Below are 22,665 nucleotides of genomic sequence, written 5' to 3' on the forward strand. Positions count from 1 at the left end.
CATCCTCTCTTGTGGTCATTCTGAAAGTGAAAAAAAAATTAAATCAATAAAGTTTTAGAAAGTGTGTATGAGTATTAATAGCTCAATAGTTCAGTGTACATTATAGAAAATTTAGTATTAAAATCAACAAAAAATTACAAAACTCAGATTTAACTACACAAAAATGCTCCGAATAAGTTTGAAATCGCCATGGAAACACGCAAACCCCAGTGGAAAATCGGAAACACAATTGCAAACCCTAATAAAATTCCTGCATACTGAAAATGAACCTAACAGAAAATCGAAAAAGAATCTCTCTTCATGAAGACAGAGTTCAGAAAAAGAATCAAAATTATTCAAGGCTACTATGGATTACATATTAGAAAACCAAATTCAATATGATGCCTACAATTTCTAGGATATTCGGAGAGCAATTGAAGTGTTTTCATATGGAGTGTATATAGCTCTTATTATGTGATCTTTCAAATATAAAAGGGTACCTGATCAGCAGAGAAAATGGCCCAAGCTAAGGGCTTGTTGAAGAGAACACTTCCCCTAACCAAACTCACAACACAACGAAGTCCTTGAATCAAAGAGTATCCAGTAGCCAAACCATTAGCAACTACCAAGAATCTGCAAAGTTTTTTAATCCATCAAAAACTAATGAATTAGGACAACAAAACATGCAACACTTTTATTGCTAGAAATTAACATAGAACATAGATTAATAGATACTTACACCAAAGCCTTAACAGCAGTGAATTTAGCTTCCTTCTCAAAGGAGAAAACCACCTTCACTTGTGAATCAGTTCCAATAAGAACAGCTGTAACAACTCCAAGACCAAGAATCATAAACCTTAACACCAACTCAGCTATCTTGATCCTCTTATCCAACAATTTCAGGTTTGTGCTATGGTACACTGGAACTGTTCCAGGACTAACACCTACACCCAAATAACTCATTTTCTCTAGACACTAACAATGCAAAAGAAAACAATGGATATGAACACCAACTACTAAATTCTTCACCACTTAAATAGACACGGGTTTTAGTTCAACACCCAAGAAAACAGAAGGAAAAAAAGATTCAGACAAGGAAAAAAGAAATAAATAAGTCAAGACGACTTGTAATAAAGGCCATAAATAAACCTATCAATCTGCAAACTTTCATAAAAAACCAGAGTTTTGTACCTTTGTTGGAAATCCAGGAGTCCAATCCATGGCATGTTTAAACGACTCAAATTTAGACTTTGCCATTTCAACCATTTTCCACCAACATCTGCAGTTGTAAAAATCAGAAAGTCAACTATCTTTGGTCACCAACACAGAATCTGAGCCAAAAAACCAATGATCCTTCCTTTCGGGATCGAAAATGCAATATGACACTCAGACACAACCAATCCAAAAAAGCTTAAATTAAATAAAACGAAAGCACTTGCAAAGGATAAAAAACCAAAGAATCAGAGAAACAGAATAAGCACGAATACAAATTAAGCTCTTTGCCCTAATACATGACTCAAGTAACACAATAAGCACGAATAAGCTACAACAGAACAACAACCCACGCTACTTACCCGAATCGGCTAATCGGCTATGTTCAACTCGCCTTTTCAATTTCCGACTTTGACTACTTGAGCTGCAACCAACGAAATTAGGTTAGTTTCGTTGGCGTTAAATTGAATGAAACAACAAAAATGAAGAAGAAGTAGCAACCACTGAAAACAACATACAAACCAGATTGTGGAGATCGAATTTGAAGACCTAGGGTTTCAGAGACACAGCGCCAGAGATGACCACGCTCAGAGATCAAGACATCTATTCTCTTCTCTCAGAATCCACTCCCAAAAATGGGATCTCATCTCTGTAAACCCTTACCTACCACCACCCCAACGCTTTGAACTCCAACTACCCAAAGCACAGAGACAAGCAGAATACACCCGACCACATATACATCGTAATCCAGAGAGATACATCAACCACCACTAGAGAGGAGATCCGACTCAAATGGATAGCAAACCCCATCGAGAGAGAACCAAGGGAAGAAAGGAGTGTGGGGTTTTTTTTGAGATGTAGTGGGCGGAAGAGGGGCGCGTCAACTAAAGAAGAGAGAAGAGAAAGGGGAAAGCTGAGATGATTGAGAAACGCGTGAAGGGTTACTACGTTTTATTGTTTTTTTAACTCAAATGAATGTGAGACTGACGCGTGGCTTCTGAAGCCACGGCTATTATACAAGTAGTAGATATATATATATATATACTCTTCACTTTCTCCCCTTCGCTCGACGGAAAATGAGTCAGGGAATGTCTGGTGCTCTTCTTCTTCTTGCTTTTGTTATGGTTGCAACCAGCAAATGGCGCGTGGTGGCGGAGCTGCACCATGTCGTTGGTGGTGATCGTGGCTGGGATCCCAATTCTGACCTCCTTTCATGGTCTAATCACAGGGTCTTTAGGGTCGGAGACCAAATCTGTAAGCTTCTATCTATTTCTTCTTCTTCCATTTCTTTACATTATTTTTCTTGCTTTCTATATTTAACACTATTAAATACGATTAATACTCATCTGCAGTTGTCTTAGGTGAAGTGGATAGTTAAGAGATGTTAAACAATAATTTAATCAAATATATTAAATTATTTAACTATCAATTTCACGTATCATTAAATCTTTATTGAGTTTATATACCATGGATAACTCGACCTCACACTCTCTCTAATAATAAAATATTTATAATCTGTATAATTTCTCATATATATGTTAGTCCCTTATTTGTTAAAAAAATCATATTAAAAGTTAAAACATGACATAAAAGTTTTTCATTGTTGGATTTGGTTGGATGTTCATAGACACCTCTTTTAATGTCCAAGTATCTAAACAACTCTTCTAAGGAAAGAAAATAACTGAAAAAATGTGATACTTTTACTTGCTTGTTTAAAAATCTCTTTTGTATTATTACCTGTGGGTATTGCCCTTGATTTTGTTCTTTTTCAATATGGTTTTGATGATTCTCAATCAGTTCGAAGCTTCCTATTCGTTTGTCATATAACTTGGGACCTGGAGACATTGGGACCTCTACTTTGTGTCTTTTAACTTATATGAGAAAGAATGAGAAAAAATTAAAAATGATCTTATACTTATAATTAAAAATGACTAGTTTTAATTGATACATTAATGTTGTTAAATTTTTGGTGGGGTACGTGGCACGTGCCAAAATGGGCAGGGTTCACATACTCAGTGGCACAGGGACTAATAGCTGAAGTGGAAAGCAGAGAAGAATATGAAGCATGTGATGTGAGGAACCCTATCAAGATGTACAACGAGGGATTCCATATCGGTGAGTTATAGCATGCACCGGTCCAATTGAAGAAAATGATGTACCGTATTTTTTCTATATCGATGTCCAATTTGAGAGAGTGCCACGCGTAGATGAGGTACGGTGGCATTGTATGTGTCTGGTGCAATGTTCACCGGTGAAGGGAGGGAGGGATTAATGGGTGGATTTTGTATTTGGCCTCCATTGAGGGATGGTTTGTAACTGGAAAAAAATTATGGGGTGGAACTGAAATCGGTTTTTTAGTGGGCTGGTGAAGTTGTTTGGTCCAGTTATGGCCTATATTATGTTAAAATTTGTGGGCTTCATTTTTTTTATTTCGAAAAAAAAATAAATTTCAAGGGAACGGGAACAAAAATTCCAAGGAGGAATTGAACTTCATAAATTTGATGAAACGTTAATAATCATGTGTGACCACAAAAAAGAAAAGAAAAAGGTTTACAACCAAGCACCTAATTTCGAATGGACAATAAATGTTTGGGAGTTTATATATAGGCACATGGAGTTCACATTCCAACACTTCAGTCTGAAGGATAGGAGAGATGGAGGAGAAAATGCAATGCTTCTTGTTCATTACCGTTACGAAGGGGCACAAGCCCGGTGTATACACGAGTTGGGAGGAGGCGAACCAGCAAGTTGTGGATTTTATGGTTCCTGAGTTTCACGGATTCAATAGTATTGAACACGCTTGCTCATGCTTCAAAGCGAGGATGTCGTCCATTTGTGCTGAGAAAGGTGGTTGTGGTAAGACTGTTAGAGTGAGGGCGGATGGAGGTGGAGGCAAGAAATTGGCTATCTCCGGCAGAGGCTATCCTTGCCGGCCAGTTGTTTCATGTAAGACTTCTGAAATGGCATTCGGTTTTCAATAATTAGTGTATTTATGAAGCTATGCTTTGCAGTGATGGAATGTGATTTTATTCGAGTTAAAGATCTGTTAGTGCTATTTATTCTGATCAATTTAGGTTTGGAAATTTATTAATTTATGCAATTTTTGTTGTTCGATGACTGTGCAAAAGGGCTTCCTGTAATTCCGGTCGAGGAGCTTAACGAGATTTCGCAGTTGTGAGCAGCATGGAGGAGTGATTGCTGAAAGTTTGTCTGGAGGCAGAGATCCCTTGCCCTTGTTTCTTCAAGATGGAACGATTTGTCGGAGAGCAAAGCCCGTTCTTTGGCTTCACGGTTGTTATTTCTGGGCATCCATTTGAGATAGAGCTATTTGTCACTGGTCGTTTCTCGATGGTTGAAAAAGCTGCAAGAGAAGATGCTGCTTATGAGATGCTATGCGTGTTGCTTGATGTAACTGGAAAAGAGATTCAGGATTATAACTACAGAAAGGCGAAGCTTCTTGGTGACTCAAATAACGTGCTTCGAGCTAGGGTAGGTCAACTGGAAGAATCTTACGAGAAGCTGAAGGCCAGTTACGATTCTCTTGTAAGACGCCATGTCGAAGGAGAAAGAGTTTGATGTGTGTGTTCTGAATGTGTCGTTTGTGTTTGGTTATGTTGTAATTGTTCAGTTATTGTTGTGTGTCTTTTACTTTCGGTGATTAAAGCGCAAAGTAGTATGTAATATGTTTTAGTTTGTTGTTGAATGGCAAGGTTTAGTAGATAATGTGGGAAAATTTGTGTTAATTACTGATGATCATGTTATGATTAATGATGTTACCTTATAATACAACGAAGTACGATTCGGGTGGAATCCTATTTGTTTGACTCTCAATTTCTATTGTCATTATTGTGTAGTGGTTGTTTTAAACGTTGGCAGAGATATCTCTGTACGAGAAGAAGATTATGCTTACTTTTGTTTTGTCTTTTTCTATGGACTGGCTTGGACTGTACGGTTGTACCTGCGGTTACACAGTGTATAGAAGAAAATTTGTCGTGGGGTAGCGTTTGGAATGCATGTTCCGTATGTGTTCAGGTGTCGTAAACAGAGGATGAGGATAAATGGATTAACGGGTTAAAGTACTAAAATCACGTTTGAATAATTATACTTCGCTGACTTAATGACAGTTAGGCTGGAATAACAACGTGATGTTATGCGTGAACTGAGTATTAGATTAATTAATACAATAGATTATATGTTAAAAAGTAAACAAACGAATACAGTGAAAAGTAAGCCTGCTACAATGCAGGTAACATGGTGGTAGGTGCTGGTTTAAGGTTAAGAGGAGCCTACTTCCTAACCAGAGCTAAGTATAGGACCAAGATGCTAACAAAGATAAATTGGAGTGTTGGACTAACCGATTCTTGGTTCGATGAATGACAAGGACCTGGTTGAACCAATATATAAAAAAACCGAGTTGTTATAAAAGAGCTGTCTTAGGTAATTAAAATTTTTTAATATGGTTTGTTTTCATAATTTATTTATCTTGACATATAGAAATTATAACTTGTTTTTTAGTTTTGTAGTGTTATTGATGAAAAAATGAAGTCAATTTCAAAATGAAGTTAATTTAGAAACTAAAGCATGTTGCTTAGTTAACGAAATTTGATTAATTAACGAAATTTGATCTCACTATCGAATTATGTGGTACAGAACTTGTACAGACAAAGTATAAACACCAGAATATTAAATAGACATGGAAACCCAACTCATGGGATGTTGACGAAGACTAGCAACTCGTAGTCCGCGCGACAGTGGATGCAGGGGATATGAGCGGCCCCTCCAAAAGCATGGACGGAGTTTCGCTCTGCTGCCCGTCTGCGATAGTCATACAGAAGACCCATGTGGCCCCTGCTGGAGCACCTCGGCGAGGCACACATCGTGTGTTGTTCTTCTATATGGGGCATTTGGATATCAACCGGCCACGATATTGTCAGAATTGAAAAGCACCTTGCGTTACAATCGGCGAGTAAACCAGCCGCATCAAGCTCGCGATACAATTCGAGCCCTCTTCGGTTTCCCTCGTTGTCGTCCCTGTGAAGTAGCAACGTCATCAAGAGTGCGTATTTGGCTGCTTCATGGCCTCTACTTGTTGCACTATTCAGCATTTGGAAGCCAACGTCTTCGTTTCGTCTCATGAAGAGTTCCCGAAGCGCCTCCCAAAACAGAAGCTCTGGATGGCCAGTGGCGATACAGTGGTCAAAGAATCTCCTTGCCTCCGTGTCGCGGCTCCACCACCACGGCGTGGCATGCGGTGGTGGTATAGAAACACTGCGGTGAACAATATCGACGTCTCTCGCATCGCGTGCAGTCATACAAGTCATTCTGAGACTGCACAGGTCCTAAATAGAGTTTGACGCAACTTTAATGGTTAAGGCAACCCAAATGTCGTTCGGAAGGAAGGCGGTATTTGAGAAACGGTCGATTGTCATTTTCAGTTTGTTCCTGTTGGTTCGTATTTTGATGGGGATGGGGATATGTATATAGAGTTCCGAATATGGAGTGTGGCAAATGAGTGTGCCTCCATATTTATAAGTCCACGGATCCCGTTGGAATCCTGAACTGGAGTGTAGCAAATAGGTTTTCACTAATGTATGCGTAATATTAAACGTTAAAGTAAACGTAAATATATTAAAGTGAAAAACTCTAATTAGTAGTATAGATTCTTCCACGTGTAGTCAAAATAATGTTAAACGTTGGGACAAATATTTTATCGTTTACTATATGAATAATTAATTAGCTTTGTAATCTGCATAGTTAAGGCTTTTAGTGTTATCAGGTATTTGAATTTTTTTGTTTTTAAAAATTGTTTCGTACAGCACATAGAAAAGAGAGAGTGTGACGCGTTTAATTTGAAGTAAAAAAGCTTTGAACTTATTGTGGAAGGTGAGAAAAACGGATACGTGAGCTTAACACATTTATTATCGAATTTAAAGCCCTGGAGAAGTGGTGTGACTGTCCAAGGAGAAAACTGTGTATACATTATTGGATTGGAGAAGGTGATGAGGCATGTCATCTATAAATAAGTTTGATGTTTGAGATAAGTTCGCTGAGCATTTTGTGAATAAGATTGAAGGTTGTTACATCTTGTTCTGAGTGAATCGCTGTTTATTGGGTTGGAACAATGTCGATTCCCAGCGTTGGTCATGGAAGTAGTTCTTCCGGAAGAAATGCTCCTGGCGTCCTTCCCGGCGACGAGGGTACGCGGTTTTATATTATGTTTTTTCCCGGTTATGGTTGAGGTTTAGTTATTCTTATTGTTTTTTCGCGTATGAATGTTCAGAGGTTGTCCCCACAGTGAATCATGAAGAGTATGTCATCATCGAGGACTTTGAGCAGATGCTGCGCAGGGCATGCGACACCCTTAAGGCAGAGCCTCCAGTGTTTCTGCCGCGTGATTGCGTACATGTCGAGGGTGAGCGCTATTATGGGTATATGGTGCTAGTGCGTGGCACGCCGGAGGGAGTTAATTTTTCTGCCTTCGAGAGGTACTCAGGCGACAAACGCATGGCCAGGCAAGATGCCATTTTTGTATCTCTGCAGGCGTTTGTGGCAGAGTTCGGGAAGGAGATCCTGGACTTCAATTACCAGGTAGCTCACCGTTGCAAGGAACAGTTTTTGGAGTTACAGCGGGTTTCCAGTCTGTCCGTGGACTCCCATGTCGCTGAACTGGAGAATGAGAACGCTCTGCTGAGGGAGCGGCTGGTTTCTTACGAAACCTTGCACGGCCGTCGCGAATGTTAGATTTCTTGTGCTTTGTTTATATTTATGTTGTTATGTGCAGTCCGGTTGTAGTTAGTGAACTTTCTGAACTCTGAACTGCTAAGTCAGTACGTCGTGGATAATTTAAGTTGGGGTTTAGTGTTTACGGTTTAGTGTTTAGGGTTTGGGGTTTCTTGGTTAGGATTTATGGTTGACGATTTTAGGATTTCTGGTGAATGGTTTAGTATGCAACTTTTTGGGTGTAGCCGTGTAGGGTTTCTGACTTTTAGGTTTGTGTTACATTGTTATGTAATATTTATAATTTATTTCTTTATGCGTGGTTTACAAGGGTTCTTACACAGGAAAAAGGAAAATTATCGTTACATGCAGCTTCGAATATGTTATTGTTTTTTCATTGCATAATTAGTTTTGAAGTTTGGCGTTATTTTGATGTCTGACAGTGCATCGCATACAATTGAAGTTAATTTTAAAGTCATTCCATGTCAAGTTGAAACTAATTGAGAGTTTGACGTGTAACATTTAATACGGAGTAAAATTGAATAACACACAACTTTGTTTCATAAATGTGGCAGCCGAAAGGGTTGTAAGTGTTTGTGGAAGGTTAGAGAAACGGATAATTGACATTAATGTATTCATTATGGAATTTTATTAAGTCCCTGGTGAAGTGGTGTCATGTGACTGTCCAATGAGATACGCGGTAGTGGTGTGACTATCAGTTCCAATTGGATTCGAGAGGGTGAGGACATGGTTTATGGTATACGGTCCATGGTTCGTTATCGAGGGTTCATGGCTTAGGGGCTAGAGTAAGGTAACCCGCTCGGGGGTTTCATGGTTCGGGGTCAACGGGTTCATGGTTTCGGGTTCGGGTTTGAGTGTCTTAGATAAGGCGATTCGGGTTCATGTGGTTTCGGGTTTAGGGTTGCATGATTAGCACTCATGGTTTATGGTCTACGGTTTGTAGTGTACGCTTCGGGGTATGTTGGTTAGGGATCACGGCTAGGGGTTGATGGTTTAGGAATCCAGGTTTAGGGTTTAGGGTTTCCTGGTTATGGTTCATGGTCTATGGTCCAGGGTTCTTTGTCGAGGCTTCATGGCTTAGGGGCTAGGGTAAGGTAAGCCGCTCGGGGGTTTTCATGGTTCAGGGTCAATGGGTTTATGGTTTCGGGTTCGGGTTTGAGTGTCTTAGGTAAGGCAGTTCGGGTTCATGTCGTTTCTGATTTAGGGTTGCATGATTAGTACTCATGGTTTACGGTCTACGGTTTGTGGTGTACGCTTTGGGGTATGTCGGTTAGGGATCACGGCTAGGGGTTGATGGTTTAGGAATCCGGGTTTAGGGTTTCCTGGTTACGGTTCATGGTATACGGTCCAGGGTTCTTTGTCGATGGTTCATGGCTTAGGGGCTAGGGTAAGGTAAGCCACTCGGGGGTTTTCATGGTTTAGGGTCAACGGATTCATGGTTTCGGGTTCGGATTTGAGTGTCTTACGTAAGGCGATTGGGGTTCATGTCGTTTTTGGTTTAAGGTTGCATGATTAGTGCTCATGGTTTACGGTCTACGGTTTGTGGTGTACGCTTCGGGGTATGTCGGTTAGGGATCACGGCTAGTGGTTGATGGTTTAGGAAGTCAGGTTTAGGGTTTAGGGTTTCCTGGTTACGGTTCATGGTATACGGTCTAGGGTTCGTTGTCGAGGGTTCATGGCTTAGGGGCTAGGGTAAAGTAAGCCGCTCGGGGGTTTTCATGGTTCGCGGTTAACGGGTTCATGGTTTCAGGTTCGGGTTTGAGTCTCTTAGGTAAGGCGGTTTGGGTTCATGTCGTTTCTGGTTTAGGGTTGCATGATTAGTGCTCATGGTTTACGGTCTACGGTTTGTGGTGTACGCTTTGGGGTATGTCAGTTAGGGATCACAGGTAGGGGTTGATGGTTTAGGAATCCGGGTTTAGGGTTTCCTGGTTACGGTTCATGGTATACGGTACATGGTTCGTTGTCGAGGGTTCATGGCTTAGGGGTTAGGGTAAGGTAAGCCGCTCGGGGGTTTTCATGGTCCGGGATCAACGGGTTCATGGTTTCGGGTTCGGGTTTAAGTGTCTTAGGTAAGGCGGTTGGGGTTCATGTCATTTCTGGTTTAGGGTTGCATGATTAGTGCTCATGGTTTACGGTCTACGGTTTGTGGTGTACGCTTCGGGGTATGTCAGTTAGGGATCACGGCTAGGGGTTGATGGTTTAGGAATCCGGGTTTAGGGTTTCTTAGTTACAGTTCATGGTATACAGTCCAGGGTTCGTTGTCGAGGGTTCATGGCTTAGGGACTAGGGTAAGGTAAGCCGCTCGGGGATTTCATGGTTCGGGGTCAACGGGTTCATGGTTTCGGGTTCGGGTTTGAGTGTCTTAGGTAAGGCGGTTAGGGTTCATGTCATTTCTGGTTTAGAGTTGCATGATTAGTGCTCATGGTTTACGGTCTATGGTTTGTGGTGTACGCTTCGGGGTATGTCAGTTAGGGATCACGGCTAGGGGTTGATGGTTTAGGAATCCGGGTTTAGGGTTTCTTAGTTACAGTTCATGGTATACGGTCCAGGGTTCGTTGTCGAGGGTTCATGGCTTAGGGACTAAGGTAAGGTAAGCCGCTCGGGGGGTTTCATGGTTTGGGGTCAATGGGTTCATGGTTTCGAGTTCGGGTTTGAGTGTCTCAGGCACCCTCACTCAACAGAGATGAAGTCGACGAACCTGTTCAATGTTTCCGGCGGGACACAGCAACCTCCGAGGCTATGGTAAGGAAATCTATGGTGCAGATACATTGTGTTGCATACATCGTTCCACTTATATGTTACATGTGTAGATACCTAATCCCTTATGTCATCATTTGTAGGGCAGAAGATGCGAGCGGAGCAGCATTAGTCGTGCAAGCTACGCCTGAGTCGGCTGAGATTTTGTCCCAGGAAAGTGGTGTTGCTTGCGGTGCAATGTTAGACGTCACACCAATGGGTGTCCCAGTAAGTGGTCATGCGACTCGGCCGATAATAGCCCCTGACACGGACGAGGACCATCCTAATAAATAGTCTACAGTGCCAGCTATAAAGGGAAAGAGGCTATTTCGATCTCCTTCAGCCAAAGTGAACAGATCAGCACCTGCTAAGCGTGGCAAATCCACCTCCTCGACGGCTAACACATGGGTATGAGGAAATCATCTCCTTAATTAATTCCTCCATGTTTGCGTACTTGTTTGAATTGCATTTAACCCCGTCTGTTTAACGTAGAAGTTTAAGGCAACCTACGCTATGGACTTTAACCGAGCGGAGACACTCCTGTTCAACTTCCTTTTCTCAGATGGTCATTCGATGGAGTATGTTATAATCCCTGATTATTTTCACGTGATGTTTGTACAATTCTGCATCCTTAAACAACAACAATAACCATCCCATTTGTTGTAGGGACACTCTTGTGAGAATGCTCCAGTATAGACTAACCAGGCGGCAAATCCAATCCCTCATACTTGTGCGTTCCATTGACGGTGCCATCGTCGAGATGGTGGCTATGCGTAACGCTTTTTCTATACAGCACCTTAAGCATCTCTATTTTTGGTGTTTCCTGCCAAGCTTCGCTGTGAGTGGTTAACGCAACGATGCAACTACGTCTACATATGATACTGGAATCTGAACTAAATTTATTTGTTATTATAGGATGACGTTAGTAAGGGATTGTCTACTGTGGAGCTCAACGAGATATACGTGCCTTTCTGGTTGAAACCAACCAGATTCCTGAACAGGGTTTGTATCTCGATCCATACGGATTTTTTGGCATTCCGCATTAATTTCACGGCTGCTGACCCCATTCGAACTAATTTCGAGTTTTTTATTTTCTTCGTTTGCTGTCAGATCTTCATCCCCATCGAGGATATCTTCATGCACTGGTACTGCATGATGGTCGAATTTGGGGAGAAGACCGTGTACCACCTGGACTCTTTCCTGGACGTGAATATGGTCAACAACCGAGAGCAGCTTATGAAACGCGTGGTAATGTGACTTGTTCTTGTTTACTGTCCCATGTTTGAACCAAAATTATGCATTTTTGGTTGCTAATTTGGGGTCTATGCCTCACTCAGCTCGAAATGCTCTACGCGATGATGACTTCTCCGACATTTGGACCCCTGCGACAGTACACTCCTGAAGACATAGGTCGGTGGCCAATACAGCGAGGAAATGGGATACCAAATTGTAATACCAAGTGCATCTTGTTTTCTGAGTATTGGGTCTGTATATACGAATATTGTGTTAGTGTCAGGTATTACCCGCTCGAGATTTACATTCTGCAGCGACAGCTCTGCTGCCTGGGTGATACAATGGCTCCACCCTGAAGGTTCTTTCAACCCGTATAAAATTAGTGGCGTTGTAAGTACATGCATATGAATGTAAGTAAAACATGTCCATGTGCAGTAATTTACATCCCCATAATGTTTGTCTTTTGCAACTTGAGGATTCTACACTCCGCGGCAGAACGGCCGTCTCCCTTGCATGTGGACCCTTTAACGCAATCAGCCTCTTGGTTAGAATGTGTGCAGATCAGTGGCAGCGACGACGGACGCCGTGAAATCAGCTTCCTCTCAGGACGGACTTCTCGACGGAACGGGGGAGGACATGGTGGCCCAAGGCAATCAGTTGCTTGTGGATAAAATAAGGTTCTGCGAGACTACAACATGCCCCCTAGAATAATTTAGTTTGTCGATTTTGGTATTAGTTAAGCGTTATGTACTGCCTTAACTTTGAAACCGGATTAGCTTAGTTTATTAGAACAAAGTCTAAGATAGTTGTGATTCAAGGAAAAGTGTAATCAGGTGTGGCTTGTTGCAATTAATGTTCTACAGTGATAGTTGACTTTACCTTATTTGTCCTATGTTGACATTGTCTTTATGACAGTATGTGCAATGATAACTGGGAAAAAGTTAAGGATGGGACAAAATGAAGCCTGCAGAGAGTCCTTCTTCGCTCCCGTCGAGGTTTCTAATGTTGCAGCATTCAGTTTATTCTTATTTTGGGGTGGTTGAAGCTATCTTTTTGTCGCTTTAAACACTCACCCGAATAACAAGTTAAAAATATTTTGGATACATGCATGAAATTTCAAACGAAAGTGTAACCACATCAGGGTTGTCACTCCTACGAGAAAATATAATAACGCTCTTTTTCCAATAATAAAAAAAAAAAACACATACGTATTAAGCGTAGTAAGCATACATGCTAATATGTGGAACATGCTAATATGTGCAACTATGATATATGCATACATTAGTGGGCCGTAACATACATAACTGTTCTGTAGTATAAAAAATAAACAAAAGAAAAACCAAACCTTTTTGTGGAACATGCTACTAATATTAGCGAGCGTATTAAGCGTATTAGTGCGCCGTAACATGCATAACTGTTTATAAGGTGCAATTATTAAGCCTTATAAACGGTTTAATGCATACATGCACATTGCAATACAACGTTTAATTAGGGTTGCGTTAGGTGCTTTCCATGAACCCAAGCGAGCTTGCCATTGTCTTGGCATTAGAAACGACAATTTGGACACTTAATGAAAGTATGATTGATCTTTCCTCCTGTTCGGAGCCCATCCTCGTCCAATGCATTGACAATGACCAGTGAGCAGCTTTGGGAGTCTTTCACCTTAGTAGTAACTCCTTGCTGGAAACTTTATACGATACTCAGACGGAGTGTATACGAGAATGGAACTCCATTGGAAAGGTAGATGGCGCGAGATAGCAAAATATTGATTTCCTCTGGTTTAAAAGGGTTGTAACACAACAGGCGTAGAGCGCCCATATTACTCCCACTAACTTAGTCTTTCTTTGGAAAACAACATTCAACAACATGGCCGTTGTCGAGTCACCACCAGCCGATGACCACTTCGACATGACGGACGATTTTCCCGATATCCCCGGAGGAGAGACGTTGACCCAGCCACCACAAACTGTAAGTACAATGGTTAAGCCCTGCCTGTTCAATACGTACTAAGGAAGGGTACATGTAGATGATCTATATGTGGTAACGGCATCTTTTTTTCAGGATATTTCGTACAATGGTGACCTAGCCAGCAGCGTGAAGGATCTTGTCAAGACCATGCAGGGCATGTCATCCAAGGTTGATGAATGCAAGGGTCGTCAGCAACAGCGCGATGACGCCGTGAGCCTACTGTGTTTCGTCGTCAACATGATTCAGCAGAACGTGGTGAAGTTGACATCCGATAACACTGGGCCTGAGCTGCGAGTATGTGCCATTTCCAAGAGAATGCAAGCCGACAATGAGGCCTCTGACGCAAATGTTCTGTTTGGCGACAGGGCGCTCCCCTTCGTAAAAACATACACCTCAATCTATGGAGACCCTGACAACTACGACACCATGTTTCTCGTAACTATTGCGGATGACCATGACACACCAGTTCTCGCTGGCAATATTCCCCCGATGGGTGCGGCAGAGTACCAAAACCAGACAAGCATTAGTTGTAACTGGGGCTCGAAGGTATGTATGTTATTCAGTTACATATTTAGTTAGTCAGTATGAGTATAGCCATTATTTGTCATCTTTTGTTCCCTCAATAACGTCGACATTTTCTACACATAGAATATCCGATGGCCAGTAAAGATATTGTCTTCATCCTATTAGGTATACCTTGTTTTTTCCTTATTTTGGTTCAAGAGGTATAACTTTTTACTTTATAATTTTTTTACAAATATTTCATTTTTGTGTGGTTTCTCGTTGGTATTTCCAACGCCGTTTTCATAGAGGTTATTTTTTCTTGGGTCATAAACGCTGTTTTCATAGAGGTCAAATCGATTTTAAGGATTTATTTATGAATTTCTTGGCCAATATCTCAAATTTTAGTTCATCATCGATGGTATTAGTATATCTGTCACCGTTTTAAGAGAAGATACAAGGCTTTTTTTTGCTACACATTTGTGGCCCACTTGGTTGGCATCCTGGCCCAAACAATAACCCTTAACTGACGCAGGTTGTAGGGGACGGTTCCTCCTCTCATACAGGACAAGTGTCACATTCAAGCCGTATTACAGTTCCCAATCTTATATCAGGTAATGGGCTCCATTTTCTATCTGAACAGGGAGCATCCTTCTTCCTTCCGGGGGGAAGTTGTCCGGCAACACAATCGTGCCGGATCCACCACGTTCCCCGTTGATTGGTCGACCGACCAAGATACAGGGGAAAAGCGTCGGGATCTCCCATCCATTGTTCCCGCGAAAGGGCACTGTTGGCAACAGCTTGAAGTCGATCGTGGCAGGGGGCATCCATCATGGGAAGGGACTGGCCCCAAATCACGCTATTGGAATGCCTGCTCCGGCGCAAAAGGCCCCACCAGCCAACTCACTGAAACTGTTCGGAAGCCAGCTTAACACTGCGAAACCACTAGATATAACACTAAGCGAGTTCCAAATTAAGGTCGCGACATATGCTTTTGACCTTCAGGCAGATCCAATGTAAGCCTTTTAAATGTTGTATTGTCTTCACTGTGGAATTGGTTGTGCGGCCCTGTTAATCGCGCATTTGGTGCAGGGAGGAGCTAATCAAGTTGGGGGACGTCATCGTCAGGAGAAAAGAACTCCTCACACTCCGCCCAAGGAAAATGCCTGACGATATCATTTTTGATGCTCTGGCCATGAGACTCATTCTGGGGAGTCAGACTCCAGATGGGCCGACTTTTTGGTGCTTGCCCCTCTCATTCGCAGTACATCTCACGTAACTCACATTGTGGCCACTAACAACTTGTTATGTAATTAGAACTTACTTTTCCCCATTTTGTTGCTTTTTTTTTTAAGAATGAAGTTTTGGAGGCAAAGCTGCTGGCAGAAATGGTTAGGACTTATAAGGACACCTGGATGAAGCCCTCTCACAATCTAGCTTACGTGAGTTGCTCTGTTTCTGTTCCTTTCCTGGAAAACAAACCTAACCCCTAACATCATTTGTTGCATATAAGCTGATCTCCTTTACAGGCTTATATCCCAGTCAAAGGCATATCAAGCCATTGGTATCTGATGGTGGTCGTGTTTGATGAGATGAAGCTGTATCACTTCGATGCATGCATGGGAGATGAGAAAAGCACCACGAGGAAGATCATCATACGGAACTTGGTAATTTCCGTCCATGCACATACATTGCTTATAATCATCATTGTGTATATATATTTGGAAATCACCTTCACTTTGGACCGCAGGGAGATGAACTATCCAGGATTATATCCACCCCTGCATACCCCGCATATTTTTGCAAGAGGCCCAGGGGAGTGATGTGTTTTGGCATAGCAGAGCCAGATGGCCTTGCATCATGCCAACCCTGGTGAGTTCCGAAAGATAGATGCACTTCACGTTAACCAAACAGCCTTCATGCTCATGCCTAATACAAATTCTCCTTGTGCAGTCATGTTTCTGCTGCATGTGTTTTGAACTGGATGGCCATAGGGGGATTCCAGAGAAATTTCCTACAACAAGTTAAACCTGTTTACTTGGTTTTTCTAATTATGTCACCTCCATTGCTGGTCTCTCGAATTAATGAACGAAATCCTTATTTCGCAGGTGGACGACAAATCCATAAGGATGCAGACCACCCTTGGCCTGCTGCTGTCGCCCTTTAACGAACAAAGAGGCTGGATTGGGAAGTTTGGGTCAGTCTCCCGGAATTGACGCTAGCAACCTATTGGCGGCCTTACTCTTCACTCTTTCATATTTTTTGTTAAATTTTTTTGGTGTTCATCTTAGGCAGAAAACTCTTGTTTCCTTGTTTTTCTTGTTTCGTTGTTGAAGTATGTCATCTCCACTAGCAGTACTTGTGCTCAGAACTCAGTAAACTGTGAACCCAATCTTGTTAATTCGGATTCCTTTTATAACTGCTATTTTTGTGAAATTAATTAGCATTTTCTTGTTTCGTTGTTGAAGTATGTCATCTCCACTAGCAGTACTTGTGCTCAGAACTCAGTAAACTGTGAACCCTATCTTGTTAATTTGGATTCCTTTTATAACTGCTGTTTTTGTGAAATTAATTAGCATTTTCTTGTTTCGTTGTTAAAGTATGTCATCTCCCTCCACTAGCAGTACTTGTGCTCAGAACTCAGTAAACTGTGAACCTAATGTTGTTAATTCAGATTCCTTTTATAACTGCTGTTTCTGTGAAATTAATTAGCATTTTCGGGCCCAATTAACACTACGGCATGATTTACGCTTTCATGGGCCAGGTCAACGTAATAATGTGAGCCCAATAACCACTAACTCAGATACTCTATGCCCACAATATATGGGTCTATGGTTTCTTCTGCGAACCAAACTCTAGCTTAACAAAACCAAAAAAAAAATTTTCAATGTGACCCATCAGGTACGAAACCTTTTGGCTTCTAGAAGAAGACTACATGGAAGGGTGATGGCACATAATCCTAGGGAGTGAAAGTCTAACTACAGTAATTAGATAGGATTCACCCTTCATATCCCCCCGATTCACACGCTATCCAGTGTGTTGGTGTTCTTGTAAGTTGTGCTTCTCATAATTTTCCCTTCTTCTCCGTTGGTGCCTCGACGAAAAACTGGCCGAAGAAAAGGCAACATCCTCGCATGCACAGGGGCAGAACGATGGGAAAGCTGACGTCGTTAGGGTTATCAAAGCGGCAAGAGAGCCATCGCGACCGATGGTAGGTTAAAGCTTCCTCTTCTATTTTATCCAATATTTCCGATTCTACTCTCCCCATTTAGTACTATCTATTACGCTCTGTCTTAATATACCCATATCTGCAGCGTCTTCCATTACCAAATGGTCTCCTACCCAATGTTAGCAACAATATCTACATCACAGTCGCCGTCGAGTCAGACCGAACTTACAAGATTGCATGCAGCCCGAAGGGGTTGGGAGAGATCACTCTCGGGAGGGGTTGGCAAAGGTTTTATCATGAATACAAGATACAACCTTCTAACATTCTGCTGTTCAAGCACAAGGGAAGGGACGACTTCAGCGTTCGCATCTTTCAGTCACCGGGTGTAGAGAGGACGTGTTTTACTTCCGGTGGTGACTCTGCCGACATGACAACCCCCCAGGTGCCAACAAACCGTCCACGCACTCCTCCACCGCCCAGGCGTCGAACGGCGTGCATCAATGTCTCCAGAGCGCGGCTGCCGCCGAGGTGGAGCAGACATTTAGGTCCGAGAACCCCTTCTTCATCATGCACATCACAAAAAGGCTATTGGGCGTCCACTTCCTGGTAATGGCTTTCCCTCTCCACTATATATACACCTATTACGTTGGCAGTATTTGGGGTCCATATTATCTGTTTTGTTCTCCTGTTGTTCGCTCTATTGAAGGTAATGTGGCGGCCTAGGTGGTCCACATTAACTGTTGTTCTTTTGCTGCTCCTTATTTTTTATTTGTTGGGCTATGTGCCGTTGTACGTGGTCCACATCTTGTGTGTTCTTGTGCTGTTGCTTAATTGTTAATGGTTAGTTATGTGGTGGAGTAGTTGTTCAGTTGAAATTCATTAGACAAATTTGTTGGTAATGCCTTGTATCTTGTTGTTAAATTCCAATTTGTTACAAACAAGCACCCGATTGCATGCTAACTGTTCATAATGCCATCATCAATAGTGGCCGTTTTATTCTGGTTGACTTCATGCACATTGAATTCATGTTACACATGGATTTAAGTACATCTCCTTCTCGTTTTTGGTTTACCCAGCCAAATGTGCCGCACTTTGGTGACGACGTCAGCAATGATGTGATAATCACTCTGCGCGCAGGGGACATTTCTATCCGGGCCGTCTATGGCAGATACGGGGGCAACAGAAGGCGCAATTGTGGAACGATCAGTGGAGGGTGGGCGGATTTCTTACGCAAGTACAACATCACTGATGAGAAGCTGGCCGTGTTTGAGATCTCCAAGACCAACCCAGACGTGGAGCTATTGGTCCAATTTGTTGACTATGAATGATTCCAACTCGGTTGATGAACAAGCTGACCATGTTTTTTTGGATTGCCTTTTCTGATTTGGCAAAAACTTTATCTGTTAATATGTTAGAACTCCTTGACTTAACTTTTTATTGATGATACAGTGTTATGTTGTTTAAGTAATTTTATAAATATCAGTCTTCTTTATCTTCAGTTACTACAGATAATCTTGCCTCCTACAGTCTCATACAGCACCATCGATGCTCTAGATTAATGCACAATTTCAATTCATACAGTACCAGGGATGCTCTAGAATAATTTCCAATTTCAATATAGTGCGTTACAAAATAATGTCATATGGCGGCCTTAATATGGTCAATTTCGAAGTATAACAGTCCAAAACAGAGTTTTCTATAGCTAGCCATTGTTTCTCCAAACATAGAACATTACGCATGATCATCTAAGAAACTAAAACACCTGCTGCATAACCTTTGCCTAATATGAAGACCCATGTTCCCACTGGATTGAGCTGTGAGCGCACTAACCACATGAATGGTTACTAAATTGTGCCCTGTGAATCATAGCCCTCGTCCAAGCCAATGTATGCTGCATCGTCCCATGCCAGCTACAATGATACATTTCGTTAGCCATGAACTACCAATCGATAAATGGTCAATACATTAGACAAAAAGGACGACTAAACAAATTTGTTGACATAGTGTTACCTCCTCCTTCTCAGACGAGTCCTCCATTGTGCCAGTTTCACCCTCACCCTCAGCACCAAAGTATGATGCACCCTCTTGTGTATTCATTCGGCTATTGGGATTTAAGTGGCAAGATAGTCGATTATGCCATGTCTGCCAACAAAGACAGCACCTCTTCACCCCCTTCACCGTTTCCTTTTTTTGCCTCTTTCGACACCGCACCAACTATGAATCCCTCACACAGCCCTCTAGTGTTGAAACTTCCCCAACTTCATTCAGACCTCCTGCATCACCATAATCCTTAATCTCTTTCAGCTGCGCTATCTCATGAAGAACTTTATCTGTCATGTCGGCAAATTCAGCTTCATGACGACACGCCAGAACACACATTTCTCTGCATAGATCATTCAACATCCAATTGCGGTAGATGATCGTTGAATCCCAGCAAAACGAACCTTTCTCCACAAAGGCCCTTACTTTTGAGCGAGCACTCTTGGACCAACGATCCAGAACAAGACTGTCTGGTATGTCAGTCATCTCCAAATGTACCAACACTGCTACAATGTGATCACACGGTATGCCAAGGGACTCCATTCGCAAGCAAGAGCACTTGAAACTGTTACTGTCACCATAGTGACACACTTGCCACTCCCTACGCGCATTAGCTTACCTCGACAAAGTGAATGTATCAGAAGTCTGGCTCTATGTGTGTGTTCGTACCTTCAGTGTGCAAGCACGGAAAAGTATGGGCCTGAAGTTGAAGAAAATCGCCTTTGTGAGCTTCTTTGCAGCTGAACTCTCCAAATCATGAAACGGACTCTGTAGCACTGGTTTCCCAACCACGGATAACAGATCAGAGTGTGCTTCCCTGGACCTCATTTGGGATATGCAACGCATTAAAATGCTCAACAAAGTCCCTCAAATTATGGCGAGACTGGACAATTTACCGAGCATTGAGTGCAATCCTTCACACCTTGACGTTGTACGAAAACCCCCAAAGAAGTTGCCACGTATATGTGCAGTTGCCCACATCCTTCTCCTAGAGTAAAGGTCAGAAACCCATTGATTATCAGACAGACCTAGCGCATCGACCATATAATGCTAATGATCTTCAAACTCTGACACCTCATAATCGAACAGCATGCATTTCTTAAATTCAGAAGTAAATGCGGGGTTGCTTAGGTTAGAAGTGGCATTCTTCAGCAGATGCCGCGCACACAAACGGTGATAGGCCCCAGGAAACACCGCTTCGATTGCCTTTTTCATCACTCCATGCCCATCTGTTATCGCACACCCAGGTGCTTTACCCTTCATGGCATTCAGGAACCGTTGCAGCAACCACGTGTAAGTCTGCTCATTCTCATTTGCAACTAGCGCAGCGGCAAACACAATTATTTGATTATGGTGATTCACTCCAGAAAACACAACCAGTGGATACATATACTTATTCTTCCGATATGTCGCATCAAATGCCACGACATCCCCAAACAAACCATAATCCAGCTGATTGCAATTATCCGACCAAAACAGGTGCACCAAACGACCGTCCTTGTCCGCCAAATAACGCACAAACATTCCAGGATTAGCCTGGGGAGTTGATTCGAGGAACTTAAGGCAAGCCGTGGCATCCCCGCCAATGAGCCTCTGTTGCTTCCCTATCTGGTTTTACATATCCCTCTTTAGAAACGGAAGGTTTTGGAATCCCCCGGCAGTTTGCACAAAAGATGAATAAATCTGTGGCGTTTTAATCCTAACTCTAAGCATCATGTTCATTTGTTCCAAGGCGGCTGTATCCATTTTCCTATGCCCCGGTAGCATGAAATTCAGTCTATCGTCCAGCAACTCGTGGTTGTGTTTGAAAATACGATATTATCCATCTACCACTTTTCGAGTGCATGTGGACGCGCATTTCAGCCTCACAGCCGCATCTGGTCTCCGCCTTTGGCTCACGTCTCCATCACATTCCGTCGTTAATGGACCCCATTTCTCTGAACCCCTGCCGAAAACATACAAATTCTTGTTGCGTAATCTCATTCCTCACATTTTGCCAAATCTTATTCTTCCCCACAGCGAAACCATTCATCTTCGCATACAAACTATAAAACAAGAATGCCACCGATCGATCTGGAAAATGGCACATCATAATCTCCTTTGCAGTTATTTCCTTGAAATTTATACACCCCAGCTCTGCAATACCGTCGACTGCTCTCTCTTCCCAGTTGTCAAAGAAGCTGTCCGCGAAATTCTCCTATGCATCCGACTCCACCCCTAATTCCCCATCCTCAACTTCTTCACCGAATTTGTCGCCACCAGGACCAAAGGCATCACTTCCATCGCCTCCCTCTTCTTCAGCAAACAATGGCCGATAACATTCGTCCACCACGGATTCTCCCTCCATGCAGGCCTGCGCATAAATCGCGTTCACAGATTAACATGTTTTTACATAAGACATAATGCTATGTAACAATAAATTGCCAAAACTCTATCATGCTCTGTCCTAACTTGTTTGCCACCCAGAAATTAGATCATGAAATAATATCAGCGTCAACAGTCGCGGAAACCACTTAGCCTAAATCCTTTAAATCTAGGGCTTCGTCGTCACTTGAGACGCTGGTTCATGGTCGTAGCTCTTCATCGCGTTGTACTCCCAAATGGGCTAAAACTCAGTCAACAGCCTATTCATATGGGGTTCGAATGCAAATATGTATATATTTAGGTGTCATAATACTATATGCAGAACTATATAGACAATGTTGTAAAAAACAAAAAGACCTGACACCAAAGCAAAAACTTGTGTCAGCGGTCACCGGTGCATCATTCTCCTCAATTGGACCGGTGCAGGCTATAACTCACCCTCCATACCGTACCACTTGAGAGGGAAGGGATCAGGTACTTCGCCAACACAGACCCTCAAAACTACAAGACTGGTCTTAAGCTACACCTTCACGTTCTTCCCGAGGATCCTGATCATCATGATAATGCACCCCCAGTCACCAAAATAGTTGAGGCTGTTGCACCCTCTACCCCTTCTGCTTATTCTCTCTCTTATCATTATTGTCATGGAACAATTCTTGCGCTTGTGCTTATGTTCTTTGTCACCATGCTCCTTGCTTAGCTTCATGCATGGTACAAGCAAGCAC

The 22,665-nt window shown here is 42.3% G+C and overlaps 2 protein-coding genes and 1 pseudogene across 2 annotated transcripts; 1 reads left to right on the forward strand and 2 right to left on the reverse strand.

Annotated features, from left to right (window-relative positions):
• Positions 1 to 351: 351 nt before the first annotated feature.
• LOC107638681 (CASP-like protein 2B1) lies at positions 352 to 1,845 on the reverse strand. Its single transcript, XM_021120607.2, has 5 exons — positions 1,714 to 1,845; positions 1,554 to 1,615; positions 1,171 to 1,258; positions 719 to 954; positions 352 to 612 (listed from the first exon to the last, which is right to left on the reverse strand). Exons 3-5 carry the CDS (start codon positions 1,243 to 1,245, stop codon positions 462 to 464), a joined length of 462 nt encoding a protein of 153 aa, XP_020976266.2. The 5' UTR covers positions 1,246 to 1,258; positions 1,554 to 1,615; positions 1,714 to 1,845; the 3' UTR covers positions 352 to 461.
• Positions 1,846 to 2,267: 422 nt separating this feature from the next.
• Positions 2,268 to 22,640, forward strand: LOC107638685 (umecyanin-like). The gene is made up of 3 exons (XM_088485753.1): positions 2,268 to 2,445; positions 3,193 to 3,295; positions 22,379 to 22,640. The coding sequence occupies exons 1-3, from the start codon at positions 2,268 to 2,270 to the stop codon at positions 22,638 to 22,640; spliced, it is 543 nt and encodes a 180-aa protein (XP_088341879.1).
• On the reverse strand, positions 19,381 to 21,923 carry LOC148566572 (protein FAR1-RELATED SEQUENCE 5-like; annotated as a pseudogene).
• Positions 22,641 to 22,665: the final 25 nt, after the last annotated feature.

The sequence above is a fragment of the Arachis ipaensis genome, chromosome B4 (genome assembly GCF_059453495.1).
Source record: "Arachis ipaensis isolate K30076 ecotype BB chromosome B4, ASM5945349v1, whole genome shotgun sequence".
Taxonomy (NCBI): domain Eukaryota; kingdom Viridiplantae; phylum Streptophyta; class Magnoliopsida; order Fabales; family Fabaceae; genus Arachis; species Arachis ipaensis.

Bases quoted from the DNA above. Each gene is read 5' to 3' on its own strand.
- LOC107638685 (XM_088485753.1), top strand. From the start codon at position 2,268: ATGAGTCAGGGAATGTCTGGTGCTCTTCTTCTTCTTGCTTTTGTTATG. The intron at 2,446-3,192 runs GTAAGCTTCTAT...CAAAATGGGCAG, and splicing joins TAGGGTCGGAGACCAAATCT to GGTTCACATACTCAGTGGCA. The intron at 3,296-22,378 runs ATTCCATATCGG...GCTATAACTCAC, and splicing joins ATCAAGATGTACAACGAGGG to CCTCCATACCGTACCACTTG.
- LOC107638681 (XM_021120607.2), bottom strand. From the start codon at position 1,245: ATGGTTGAAATGGCAAAGTCTAAATTTGAGTCGTTTAAACATGCCATG. The intron at 955-1,170 runs GTACAAAACTCT...TTGCATTGTTAG, and splicing joins CTCCTGGATTTCCAACAAAG to TGTCTAGAGAAAATGAGTTA. The intron at 613-718 runs GTAAGTATCTAT...AAAACTTTGCAG, and splicing joins ACTGCTGTTAAGGCTTTGGT to ATTCTTGGTAGTTGCTAATG.